Source organism: Drosophila arizonae, chromosome 4 (genome assembly GCF_054131065.1).
Source record: "Drosophila arizonae isolate 15081-1271.41 chromosome 4, UAZ_ARI_1.0, whole genome shotgun sequence".
NCBI classification, from domain to species: Eukaryota; Metazoa; Arthropoda; class Insecta; order Diptera; family Drosophilidae; genus Drosophila; species Drosophila arizonae.
Window position 1 is genome coordinate 25,715,126 of NC_142924.1, and position 14,176 is coordinate 25,729,301.

The window sequence follows — 14,176 nt, forward strand, 5'->3', positions numbered from 1 at the left end:
GCTCATTTGCTCAAAACGCCAGACCAAGCCAAACCAAGCCAAGCCACGCCACATCACGTCACGTCACGCCAGGCTACACACTACGTTACGTTACGTTACGCTATCCGATACCATCTGACCATATATATACATATATGTACATAGCTTTGTATATGTATTTATTATATTCATTATATACACAAGGCAATATAGCGTGCTTAATACACGTGTTGTATACATAAACCATATTCAAATTACCAACTTGACGCCCAGCCTTACGACATCGCGATTCCCGCTACACTCGCTCGCCCCGACAACTGTATACCAACACAATTATAGCTCTACAACTGTATACTTCGGCCAGTATGCTGTACTACTTGTACACTCGTATTCATTTATTGCTCAGGGAAATCAGCAATGGCGATCTCTAGCCGAATGTATTAGCTGCCATTTGGTTGAGTCCTTTTTCTTTTTTATTGGTATTGGTATTGGTATTGGTATTGGTATTGGTATTGGTACTGGTATTGGTATTGGTATTGGTATTGGTATTGGTATTGGTATTGGTATTGGTATTGGTATTGGTATTGGTACTGGTATTGGTATTGGTATTGGTATTGGTATTGGTATTGGTATTGGTATTGGTATTGGTATTGGTATTGGTATTGGTATTGGTATTGGTATTGGTATTGGTATTGGTATTGGTATTGGTATTGGTATTGGTATTGGTATTGGTATTGGTATTGGTATTGGTATTGGTATTGGTATTGGTATTGGTATTGGTATTGGTATTGGTATTGGTATTGGTATTGGTATTGGTATTGGTATTGGTATTGGTATTGGTATTGGTATTGGTATTGGTATTGGTATTGGTTGGTATTGGTATTGGTATTGGTATTGGTATTGGTATTGGTATTGGTCTTGGTATTGGTATTGGTATTGGTATTGGTATTGGTATTGGTATTGGTATTGGTATTGGTATTGGTATTGGTATTGGTATTGGTATTGGTATTGGTATTGGTATTGGTATTGGTATTGGTATTGGTATTGGTATTGGTTGGTATTGGTATTGGTATTGGTATTGGTATTGGTATTGGTATTGGTATTGGTATTGGTATTGGTATTGGTATTGGTATTGGTATTGGTATTGGTATTGGTATTGGTATTGGTATTGGTATTGGTATTGGTATTGGTATTGGTATTGGTATTGGTATTGGTATTGGTATTGGTTGGTATTGGTATTGGTATTGGTATTGGTTGGTATTGGTATTGGTATTGGTATTGGTATTGGTATTGGTATTGGTATTGGTATGGTATGGTATTGGTATTGGTATTGGTATTGGTATGGTATTGGTATTGGTATTGGTATTGGTATGGTATTGGTATTGGTATTGGTATTGGTATTGGTATTGGTATTGGTATTGGTATTGGTATTGGTATTGGTATTGGTATTGGTATTGGTATTGGTATTGGTATTGGTATTGGTATTGGTATTGGTGCACCAGTTATATATGTACCAGTATATTGCATGTTTTTGTATTTTATGGATTCTTTTAATTATTGTTGGCCAATACATCTCCCACTCCCCAACGCATCCCGTTGAACATTTTGGTAGCTCATGAGCTTCCAGCTACGGCTACGATAGCAGGAACTCACTCGGTTTTTCCCACGCACACCATCAACATTGGAGCAACTTTCTTCCTTTGTGTTTGGCTTTGCGTTGGCTGGCATAGCCACTAGTATAGCACTGGCATGCTTCTGCGAGTGTTTCCTTTGGTGAGGGCCTTGTTGGTATTGACATAGGTAAGGATGAGGAGGTATTGGAACGGCAGTAGTGTTGGCACTGCCTCGTAGTATCGCTTTTGGTATTGGAATTGGTATGCATGCCAAGCAGTTGCGACCTAAGCTCGCTACTCAGACTGGCCTCTGCGCTCAGTGAGTTGTTGTAGTAGTTGGCTTATTGCTTTTCGCTTTGAGTGGCTTATTCGGATATTTATTACCATGTCGGTTGTGTTTGTGTTTCATTTTCAACTCCCACTCTCCTGCGAACGGGCCAAGCCTTTCACTTTCATGATTTCGCTAAAACTGTTACTTTACTCTCTTCATCGTCCTAAGACTATTATACTCCGAATTCTCATTTTTAATTGGTTCAAGGGTAAAATATCAACTAAAGTTACACCACTTTTTGATCGATTTTATTGGAGTGAACGACCTATATTTAAAATTTCTATTAGCTACATACATTTGAGCTTGAATCTGAGACTTATTCTAATAGTAGTAATTTAGAAAGTATTTATATACTTATAAGCAATTATTTGCTTTATTTGTACTTTACATGAGTTTATTATATGTAAAGGAGGTCTATATAAGGTTTTAACTATAAAACTCTATATTATATCCAGGGCTTTACTCGAAATGCCACTTATGCAATTGCACAAATTGCAAAAGAATTTATCTGTTTTACAGTTAGAAACTCACAAAATAACGAACAGGTTATTATATATATAAATGCGATTGGGTGCGTGTCGTGTAAGCGGAGCATTTATGGTTTTCACTGTGAGATATCCACAAAAATATGTAATGTTACCTTCAGATCTATCGAGCTGAAGCTTAAAAGCGAAACTGAACGGAAGTTCGGACTATTATAGGAAATATTTTACCACTAATCAGAATTGAGCACCAATTTCATACTTTTATTTTAACTAAGATTTCTTGTTATCGAAAATAACAATGGAAAGTAAACAAATAATATCGTTGCATTTGGACTTTACCGACTGCAGAATACTGATTCACGATTAGTTATCCGATTCGCTATACAAGTTCTTTTTATGCAATTCAATAGAGGATGCTATCAGAAAGTCGTTAAGTTGTGAGTTTCTCGCTAGCACTGTTAAAATTACAGGGTATGAGGTGAGCAGAAACTCAACTATCAAAATTTTAAATTTCTAGCTCTTAAACTGTTGGACATAGATACAATGGAGGACAAAGGTATTTTGACAACGCATTGCAAAAACTCTAACCGCTTATTTCTGCGTGCTGAGAGAGGTAACGGTACCCATTAAATTTTTCGGAGAGAGCAAACATAAACAGCTATAAATGGCCAAAATATTGCAGTGATAACATAACTCATTATTTTTCTATAATTATTTGCATGGCACATTGCCATTATTTGGGTGGACAAAATATCGGACGGGTGGATAGACAGACATACAGGCATGGCTAAATCGACTCAGTTCGTCGCGCTGATCAAGAATATATATACTTTGTGGGGTCTGCAACGCCTCCATCTGCCTGTTACATACTTTTAAGAAATCCATGAAACCCTGATTTCCCATTTTCAATGGGTTCAGGGTATAAGAACTTAATAATAAATACTTCTGCTACTATTAGATAAATTTTAATATTTTCTTCTGAGCTTCATTATCATTAGATTCAAGATACCGAATTGCTAATCCACCTGTATGATTAGAGAATGTTTGGTAATGCTGACATTGCGTAAAGGTAACAAATGAAATAGGACATCAAGTTTCAATTTGTGAGAATAAGCAATTTGTTCAAGCTGCCACAATTTCTCCGTTTCCTAAGCTTATAATTTTCACTCATTTCCCTCATCACTCTTTACTAGAATAAAAATGCTGTCTCAGATATGAGAGTTTACCTAAAGCCGTCGCAATAGACCAATTGAATCAATGCAATAGGTACAATGTGTTTTATGGTAATTAGACTCATTCACGAAAGTGAAATGAGTATATTGGTTTTGTGCAATGTCCGTCTTGCTGTCCGTCCGTGTGTCCGTATGAACGCAATCTATTTCGGCGCTATTGAAGCTAGAGACTTGAAATTTGGAACACATACTCGTGTATATCTCCGATTTATAAAGTGTTAAAATTTTCCCGATCCGCCCACTAGGGGCGTGGCAAATCGGAAAATGCATTTTCCGATATACCAGAAATCACGTTTGTTGAAGAGCTAGAAAGCTAAAATTTATTATGTAGGTCCGCGTCGACCACCCAAGATCACTAGCTATGGCGGATATATCTCCGCCCATTATGGGCGTGGCAAATTGGACAAAACTGTATCTCCTAAAGTTATAAACCTAGAATGCAAAAATTTCGCACGTAAGCTGATGTTTTAATTCTATACAGATGGGTAAAAAAATTATATATCTACGCCTCCTAGGGGCGTGGCAAATCGGACCTGAAGATATAGTGATTTTTCAAATTCGGCTATATTTTGGACACTATTGATGCTAGAGACCTGAAATTTGGTATATATCGGCATTTATAGTGCCTATATTGCGGCATGCGTCAGCCATCTATTTATGTATATATTTATAGGCTTAATAGGCATTGATAGCACGGAAGGAAACATTTTTATAAAATTAATAAAATATAAAAAAGCTAAAATAACAAAAAAATTTGCAATTTACAAAAAACAGTTTTCCGCGGGATTCAGTTCATGTCAAAATACCTAAAATATAGATCGCCGGCGCTTCAGCCTTCGAAAATCAATCGCAACGGGATTCTTAGAATATGCTAGAGCACGCATTTATGTGTACATACATACACATACAAATGAGCGCGTGTATAAGGCTGGAATGCTTGATGCTATGCGTGCAGACTTACATATATACATATGTATGTATTTGCGTATACATATGTATGTATTTGAGGGCTATTTAAGAAGAAACAACAATATAAAATATCTATTTTATAAAAAACGAAATATGTATGAAAAAAAAAAAAACATCGAAGAGGTTTCGAACCTCCCCTACTCTAACATAATTTGCGTCGCCCTTAGCACCCGCACCCTTTCCTTGCTTGAACAGCTGGTTGCTAAAATACATAGAATAGCTTAATAAGAGAGCGTCATCAGACAAAACTACAGTAACGGCTAGAAAGTCCAGAAATCACTCAAAATTCTGAGAATGTGAGAAAAGGCGCGCTTCTGTCTGTACGCATAGAATAGACGATGAGTGTGTGCACATGCATAGGAAAATCGCGCTGATCTGCTGTTAGCTTGAAGCCGGTATCCAATATATGGATATAAATAAATACTATTAAAAGTCAAAATTGTATAAATTATATATGTATGTAATTTGAATGCAATGATGCAATGATCCTAGCAATAGCTATCGATGATTTTCCAATTTTATTGGGATCATGCCCTGTTTTTTGTTGCGCACTAGACTTGAAAATTGCACTAAATACTCTGGTTGACAGTGTTTGGGCTGTGAATGAGTCTTTTGCAATCGGTATCGCCCGACTGCAACGTTCTTACTTGTTTTTAAATTGCTATATTAAAGTCAGGATTGATTTCCATAGGAATGTAAGTAATTTTAGCAGCCAAGAAAACGAAATGCGAATTGTATGTGTCTGAACTAGGACCATACAGAGAAAAAATAAAGCGTTATATTATTATATAATATATATATATAAGACAATCTAAGGAGGCTAGAGAGTCAGATTAAACAGATTTAGTTCAGTTTATATTCGGACTTGAGAGTGTTTAGACCTATTGTTCCAAATTATATAAAATATATTATTGCATTGAACACAAAGTTGTTATATATTCACAAGAACCCAACACAGCGTCCCCAATCACTAGTACTCTAGTGTGGGAGCGCTTAACTTATATATATATATATATCGTTTGAGTCACTATTAATTTCTTAAAGCATTACTTGACTGTATTAAAATCAACTTGAGTTAAAATCAAAATTGATTAACTTTGTGATTTAGTACGTATCTATTGTTTTCCTTTCAAGTCGTTTAAGATTTTAAGGTCCTAGATTTTTCAATTTCATATTTAAATCGAGAACAAATTTTACTATTCACAAATACTGGTCAATTAGTGGCAAGCTCCGTTCAACTAATTCTAGTCCGAGTATTTTCTTCTCTATACGGATATATGAAAATCGTTGGCTATGAAAATCGCATGCCATGCTATTTGTCGAGTTTCTACAGTGTTGCAATATTTTTTAATAAAAGCGACGCAATCGGCCAAAATATTTCCATTGTCGGCCTAAACTATGCCAGTGGTCAGCATTGTGTTGCATAGTTCTGTGAGCAGAGGCAACTTGCGAACATATTTTCAATTTCTATTGTCCTTGTCAGGGTCCACACTTCAGTCTGGACGCCTAGTCCGGCGGGGTCGGACGCCGCATCGGTTGGATGTCGCACAAGTTGTTAATAAAACTTTACCGATTTTATGCCTTGGCGAAATGATTACTGCGGAGCCCACAATTTAAAGTTTTTAGCGCACATAAATCAAAGATCCGAGCCGAAAGCCAAAGCTAAACCGCAACTCAGAGTCTACTGGCTACACTGTTCCAGGTTCTGGTTCTGGTTCTGGTTCTGGTGCTGGTTCTGCTTCAGTTTTGATATTGTTTCTGCGTCTGCTTCTGCTTCTGGGCTGGCCAACGCGTGCGTGCAAAGTTGTTTAGTGAAAAACTTGAACTGGACACAGCCGTTGCCATTATTCTCGTAGAGAGCAAAAAATAGTCCAAAAGTAGAAGTAAAACAAAAGCCCTTTGGGCCAGGCAGGGAGGCGAGTGTGTGTAAGAGAGCGTCAGATGGAGAGGGAAAGAGAGAGACGAAGGAACGGGAGCATAAAACAAAAACCAGTACGGCATGGAAAATTAATAAAAGTCATAATAATACTCGCAATTTCCTTCACCCTGCCCACATTTCGACACAAGCTTTTTGCATATTTGAACTACGAATATACTTGGGGATATTTCCTGGGGAAACTGGGCTACACTAAAGGAAACAGAAACTCCTTCGGTCGTTAGATACTGTTATCCCCCGGCACCCTGCTCGCATGCGTGGCTTTTGATTTAAACAGTTTCAAATGTTGTATATTGTTGCCTCATTTAAGTGTCCTTCATAGTTTTATTATTGCTATTTCGTTCTCTTTACTTACTTAATACGAGTAAACACGTACATGCTGGACGCTCCCTACCCAGCAAGCCTCCGCCTGGACACAGCATTTCTGCCGACCCTCATCTCTGTCGTCCGACTGCCCCCGCCAAGTCGAATTATTTTTATGCAACATTCGTGCGGAAGTGGCATGGCTGGTGACTTATCGCCGTCACTCCGCCGACAATAGCCTGCCTCGTCGCCTATTGTCAGCTCCGAGCTGCTTACTCAGGGGAGCGCCGTCGTTTGGCTGTGCGTGCGTGTATAAATAATTTCGGTCTTTATTATTTGTTTAGGTGTAAATATTTCAAGCTCACAAATCGGCCGAAAGCTGAATAAAAAAAGTGGAGCTCGAGACGAGAGCAAGAAAGAGGTCGAGGCTTATGGCTTAATTATTTCAATGCATGAAACGCGTTGCCATACGGCCCTAAGACGGAGCCTAAGTCAAACGCAGAGCCTTGGCACTCTTGTGCCTCTGCGTGGACGTGGCTGCAAGGCTGTAAGGCTGTAAGGCTGTCAGGCTGTAAGGGTTTCGCCTTCTTATTGTGCCTATGACCTAAGCAATGATTGCTAAAGACTTTGGCATGTTCAACCGGTGACCTGTAGGCTTGCTTTATGGCTGGCCTTTTGTTTGGATTGCCTGTGATTTTTAATATACTTATTCCTTTACGCACGCGTATAACACATAATTTTTTATGATTTATAAAACCTTTAGTGCGGTGTATTTTTTGTCTTAATTATTTCCTTCATGCTCGCCTTTAATTAATGGCCACATCAACACTGGCTGCGCCATTGAGTCAAGTGTTCCCGTTTTCGTAATTTCCAGTGTGGAGGTCAATATTGTCATAAGCTCTTGTCGTTTATTTAGAGGTTAAGAAAGCAATACAAGAGTGGTGCGATAAGGATGGGGAGTGGCCTACTATTTGTTGCTATGTACGAAATCTTTTCCCTCTCTCTATATTAATATATTTGTATAGAGAGTGTCCGATCAGGTGATACCCTATAGCCTTCTCTGCACTCTATATTTTAGAGATCCACAAAGACCCATAGCTTTCACCCCCTGCACTGCATCCCCCAACCAACCCTCGGAACTTTAATGAGGAACATGCAATATGCAAGTAGAGCGCGGATGGAGTCTCGTCAGCTACTTAAATTGAAGTAACGAATGGTAATTTATGAACACTTTGCAGAAAATGCACAGCTGATTTGAATTTAATTACGAATTTATGCGACACAACAGCCTTTTTTGTGGAGTTGACATTGCGCTCGGTTTTGTTAGCCGATAAACGTTATGCAAATTTGAGTTTGGCTCGCGAGACGACTGGATCAATATCGCGACTCGAACTCGTTATTCCTCATAACGCTGACAAATTGTTGATGAATTTGATAAATAAGTTGGCTGAGAGCCGAACGCAGAGTTGGGGGAGTGTTCAACTAATTGCACTTCGTGACGAGTCTTGAACCTGTCTTGGGCAGGAGTCTAATGAGTGGGACAAAGCGCAATGCTTTGCAATGCCAACTTTACTAAATCATTTCAGGCATGTTAGACCATGTCTGTGGGCGACCGCGTGGGAGATGGCGTGGTGACCAAGCTAGCAGCACTATCAGCGTCTACTGTCATGGACCCACACAGACAAACACTATGTTATGTGTTTCTGTATGGTCTGCATGCATGCATAGATATATGTATAATAGTATACATCAGCACACACACATATGTATGTGTGTCTTTAGCATGCCCAGTGACATTTTCTGCTCCATTATTTTCATCATGTCTGACAGACGACCCGTCAACATGCAAGTGGAGGAGCGGCCCAACACGTAACTGTTACTTCAACTGTTTTCGTATTGCGGCCTCCGAGTCTTGCCAACTGTCCGGAGTCCCTTTCTTCTGTCCATATGCGATGGCGATGGTGTTCGCAAGGGACGTGTAGTTACATATATGTTATGTTGGCTGTTGCATGCGTTTGAATGAATGCCGGGTCCACACACATGCTGCCAGAAGAGACAAATAGCTAAGTATACACTTATTACTTCCGCTTTTCCGCTCGCATGTCGCCACATGCATGCACATGTACATACATCTTAAGGAGAATCATCTGTGCATCAGAGTAATGCATTAAAAATAACCACATCCCACCCACCCAAAGAGTTGTATGTACCCCAGTTGACAGTTGTATATGGAGTTTCCATGTCGGACGAATGGCATAAGAGTTTGCTGGCATCTTTTGTTTTGCAAAACGGATCCGTTCCCATTTTTCATACATTGTGCTTAAATTTATGCATATATGCGAATAGTCCTTGGAAATAACAAACTGATACTGTGGCATACTGCGTATGCAAATTTGACAGTCTCCGCCTCATTATTTGACACCATAATAATTTGTGACCAGAATACATTTATGGACACTGACGTAGGGACACACACCCGTTCACACACGCATACATGCAGGACGCTCACTTAATAAGGAAATATCCTTTTGCACATGTGACCCCAATAATTTTCAAAGTTCTTAGAGCCTGAGTCATTGGCGAACTATGCGCTTGCATTACTAATAATAACCATTATACAAATGTATGCCCGTCGCGTCTGAGAGGGTGGGAGACATGTGTATGTGTGAGCTTGTGCTCCTGCCTGTGTGTGTGGGTGTGTGTAAGTGGGCGATGGTGGATATGTGCGTGTATTTACATATGCTGGATCGGGGGTGTATATTTTGTGCTGTGTTGTGATTTATTGCATTCGTGTGCCAGATTTAACAAATGTAATGCGCCACACTCCCAACTCTCTCGCTCTCTCTCTTCCTCTCTCTCTCTCTCACACACAAACACACACACATTCTCTCCCTCTCTCTGTCTCGCCACTCGCCAGCTCATGCATATGCAAAGTTTCGAATATTTTCCCTGCCAACACTATGTGAGTGCGTCATTGTACTTAGAGTCTGTAAAATGTCTATGCGGCTATGTGAAGGAATGTACGTGGGTGGGCTTCTACTATAGCTATAGCTTGCATAAATATTCCGCACGGAGTCATATTTCTTGCAGCGTTTTGTGTAGGTCGTAAAGTGGCGTGGACATACGTGTCTGAATCATTTGACTTCCGCTTTCGTTTCGAATGATACTCTGGCTAGCATTGTTCCGATTTGTTATCAAATGGATTATGTGATGAATTTTTAAATTGGGTTTATTATCCGTTAAGGTGTGACTGATCAGCATCAGAGCTTTCGATATTGCTATGTTCGCATCTTCTGCAACTTGACACTTGATATTCAACTCCCATTCCCCAACTCCCATTCATCGTTACAGACGATAGATGATTTCACGGATAATTGTGAAGCAATACTTAACAATAACAATATTTCTGAGCCCTCTATCTCAAAACTTCAACTTCAAAACTGCCCTGTAGTACTGGAGGTGGCGATTGACCGTAGTTGAACTACCTTCCCCACTAGTCCTTACATGGGTACTTACTTGACTGACCCTATGGTAAGCGAACGCCGAACCACCGAGCAACAGAAAACATAAACGAAAAAAAATCGGTTCTATCATCACATTTATTTTTGTTTTTTTGCAAATAGTGCATAGCAAAGGAGCAAAACAATCTTCGCTTTCTGTCGCTGTTTCTTTCCTAGTTTACAAAAACAATTGTTATGGAAGTACCGTTTCTTTTCGTTTATGCTTTCTGCTCTTCCTCGATGTTCGAAGGCTAGCACTAGTCCTTACATGGGTACTTACTTGACTGACCCTATGGTAAGCGAACGCCGAGCCACCGAGCAACAAACTACATGCATACATATATGCATGAAACGGCAGAAAGCATAAACGAAAAAAAAAACGGTACTATCATTACATATATTTTTGGTTTTTTGCGAATAGTGCATAGGTGAAGGAAGAAAATAATCTTCGCTTTCTGTCACTGTTCCTTTCATAATTTACAAAAACAATTGTTATGGAAGTACCGTTTGTTTTCATTTATGCTTTCTGCTCTTACTCGACGTTCGTTCGCCCGTTGAGCAAATACAATCGAGCATTGCAAGTTTAGTGAAGTGAATAGAATAATTTAAATTTAAAAAAAAAATGTCGTTCAGTCCAAAAAATAAAATTAGGCGGATGGACTTTTCTAATAACCGTAAGTACTTAAATTGTGCTAATTAATTTGAATAAATAGAAAAAATTGAGTACTAAATTGTTTAATTTTCAGATCAAATATCGAGCTGCAATTGTTCACAAACTATTGGGCGCCTTGAACAACTTGTTCTTGAACTAACAGAACAAGTTCGTTCGTCACGTGGTAAGTGTGTCACGATATTTTATTTAAAATTATCTAATAAATTTTTTTACTTATTTTTCAGCCGAAACGAAAGTGGTTCAGGAGAAACTGGATAGTCTTGTGGAGGAAATGAATTCTTTAAGAGGTATAAGTATGATTTAATGAGCTTTTAGTTAAATATGCATACCTATATATATTGAATTTAAATATATTAAAACTTAGCTGACCAAAAAGTAACACAAGAAAAGATCGGGGTCCTTGTGGAAGCTTCCTCCGAGCAGACTGCCACCATAAAAGGACTTACAAAACAGCACGGACAAGGACAACAAGTGGCTAAACAATTTCCAATCCAGACCGTAGAATCCCTTAAGGAACTAAATACGGAAATTAACAACACAAACCGAGAGCTTTATGTTAGTATAAACTCAGTTTCAATTGTTTCTTAAATCCTAATTCATACTTTGTTTACAGATTGATGCGATTAGGATCCATATTATGACTGGGGGAATTTAAAAAAATTTAAAGAATATTTTGGCTAATCCCGTTGTATTAGCACACAATGTAGATGGCGTTCAAGGCAAAGCTGCCTTAAAAAAAGAGAGCGCATTCTATGACGTTTTAATTGGTAAGTATTATTTAATTCATTGCCGATTTAATTACAAAATTTAATCTTCACATTTGTTCCCTAGATGCAATAAATCTGGTTGATGGCAATGGATCGGCCGAGGAGCAGCTAAGAAAGGCCATGCAGCTGCAGAAAAAGCGTTTTTTTAAAAATTCATGCGTCAACAAAAAAAAAACTGAAAATGAAAATTTTTAAATTAATTTAGTATAGAAAAAAAATTATTTTAAAATAAAAAAAAAATAAATAAATTTTTCAAATTTTTTCATTATTTTACCACCCCTGGCATGGGTACTCATATAACTAGCCCTGGCATGGGTACTCATGTAACTAGCCCTTTCATGGGTACCCATGTAACTAGCCCTGGCATGGGTACCCATGTAACTAGCCCTTTTATGGTGACCCAATTCACTAGTTCAGGGTAAACGATGTGGTGGCGATTGACCCTTTTTGCGGACATTTCATACAAAAAACGAAATGATGAAATGCATTGCTTAGGGTTAGCAAAGTAAGTAGGGGTGGTACCCTAGTAAGTAGTGATTTCACCAGCTACGAACCAGTTACCAGTACTAGAGGGTGTCTATTGGAGCAGAGCTATACTGTGAGGATATAAAATTTGCAGTGCCTCTATCTGCTGAAGTAGCGTGGAATTCTTTCGCATGCAAGTCATTGAAAAATCTGTATTGGACACTTTCTCATTAGGGATATTAAAAGAAAAACCAGTAACAATTGCAAATAATGAAATGATCTTAAAAAATACATAAAACACGCTTATTCTATTTTTATTCTATTCACAGAGGACATCCGCATCTCAGAGATAATATAAATATTAAATCAAATGTAATGGTATGAGAGAGACTAGTTTCCTTCTGGCAGCAATTGTTAATGAGTATTTACACCACAATTTTAGAAAAATATCTTAGGCAGACCAAAACTTTATCCAGATAAAAAAACAGACTTTCCGAATACGATACATTCATTAGTTGTGCTTGAAAGTATAGAAAATAAGTTGACTTTCCGTTCCTGCTAGTTTTAATCATTAGTATAGCTGTATTACGGATTGGTAATTAACTTAAATGATCAGAATAGACCATAAAGTCTGAGATCTGAGACTGAAAATATATCAGGCACATAAAAAATATATCAAGTATGTATTTGCTAGTGTTGTGCTACTAATAGGCTTTAAGATTATTGAGCACGTTCATATGTATATTTATCATCTTGAACTAGAACTCTCCACTCTTACACTCTTGCACTCTTTCATTGCATTACTAAAAAAACGAAATGCAATTGGCTACTTAACGTTGACAACCTGTATGGTCAATACTTGCAATTAGGCTTTATTTTGAAACATAGATCCCTCATTGGGTGCAATCCCTAAGCAACATGCAATCAGGCTGCAAAAGCGGAAAGATTAGAATTGATAATCCTTTTGTCCATTGTTGGAGCTACACGTTGGCAAAGTGGCAAATATTCAATTTATTATAGCAGTTTTGAGTCCCCCAAGCACTTCGATACCTTTCCATTGAATCAGTTTACCTTGAATTGGGCATGTATATACATGGATGGATGTATGTGTTATTGATTCGGTCCTGAATGACTCTTCAGAAGTGTTTCAGAGACTCGAAGGAAAGATTACAATCAATTGATATTTACGTGCGATGTTTGTAAAAAGGCATTTACAGCGGACTCTTTTGCCCAAAAATCCCGGAGTGTTGACTTCTCGGGGGGCTCGCGGGTCGGGTAGGTGGTCATCTCCGTCGTGGTCGACTCGGCGTACATGTGGTCGGTAATTGGTTTTTCTTGTGCGGATTAGTTAGCCTTGATTTGCTATTTTTGGCATAGAATGTGTGCCTTGACTTGATCCGCCTAATAAATGAATTAAAAGCACGTGTCACTTGGCCTGACCTGATTTATGCGGCAATGCTTTGCTCGCCGCTTGCTTTGGCTTTGGCTTGGGCTCTGACGCTGGCTCTGGTAATTTGAATAATTGGCCTTACGACACCATATGGACCGTGTAAAAAAGCATTTATCACAGCTAATATAATTAATGTCACTGGCACTACACTTGCAGCATAAATCATATGCCTTGAGAAAATCGTTTGCACGTACTGATCCGCGCTTAGCAAATTATGTTTGAGCGTAACTTTTTGGGAGCCGCTCTTAATGGCGTATTGCTTAGACCCGAACCCGGACCCGGACAACCACAATACCCGTGCTGCCGTATTACAACTGTTTGGCCTGTTCGAGCTGCTTGCGCCATTTGGCTCTTCGCGCCTATGTCCGCTGAAAAGTTGTGAGTCCGCCAGACCACAGGCGACAATATGGCGAAAATATTGTATTGCATACATAAACATAAGCAAACGAAGACCGATCCAGCAACAGAAGCGG

At 38.7% G+C, this 14,176-nt stretch overlaps 2 protein-coding genes across 4 annotated transcripts in view; one reads left to right on the top strand and one right to left on the bottom strand.

The window, feature by feature from the left end:
- Positions 1–14,176, bottom strand: part of DCX-EMAP (Doublecortin-domain-containing echinoderm-microtubule-associated protein) — a 41,911-nt gene that overhangs the window by 17,085 nt on the left and 10,650 nt on the right. The window lies entirely within an intron of this gene.
- LOC149269487 (uncharacterized) lies at positions 10,279–11,969 on the top strand. Of its 3 annotated transcripts, XR_016269695.1 has the most exons (6): positions 10,279–11,022; positions 11,095–11,184; positions 11,246–11,308; positions 11,386–11,576; positions 11,635–11,788; positions 11,853–11,969. XR_016269695.1 is itself a non-coding variant. In XM_089466889.1 (5 exons), the coding sequence occupies exons 1-5, from the start codon at positions 10,971–10,973 to the stop codon at positions 11,674–11,676; spliced, it is 438 nt and encodes a 145-aa protein (XP_089323015.1). In that variant the 5' UTR covers positions 10,279–10,970; the 3' UTR covers positions 11,677–11,939. The 3 variants fall into 3 exon arrangements, 1 of the variants encoding a protein (XP_089323015.1); XM_089466889.1 differs by having other exon boundaries at positions 11,635–11,939; XR_016269696.1 differs by lacking the exon at positions 10,279–11,022 and having other exon boundaries at positions 11,049–11,184.

What these genes read in the sequence shown, in the direction of transcription:
- LOC149269487 (XM_089466889.1), top strand. Translation starts at nt 10,971, where the DNA reads ATGTCGTTCAGTCCAAAAAATAAAATTAGGCGGATGGACTTTTCTAAT. An exon ending in GATGGACTTTTCTAATAACC is followed by an intron (nt 11,023 to 11,094) that starts GTAAGTACTTAA and finishes TTTAATTTTCAG; the next exon opens with ATCAAATATCGAGCTGCAAT. An exon ending in GGAAATGAATTCTTTAAGAG is followed by an intron (nt 11,309 to 11,385) that starts GTATAAGTATGA and finishes ATTAAAACTTAG; the next exon opens with CTGACCAAAAAGTAACACAA.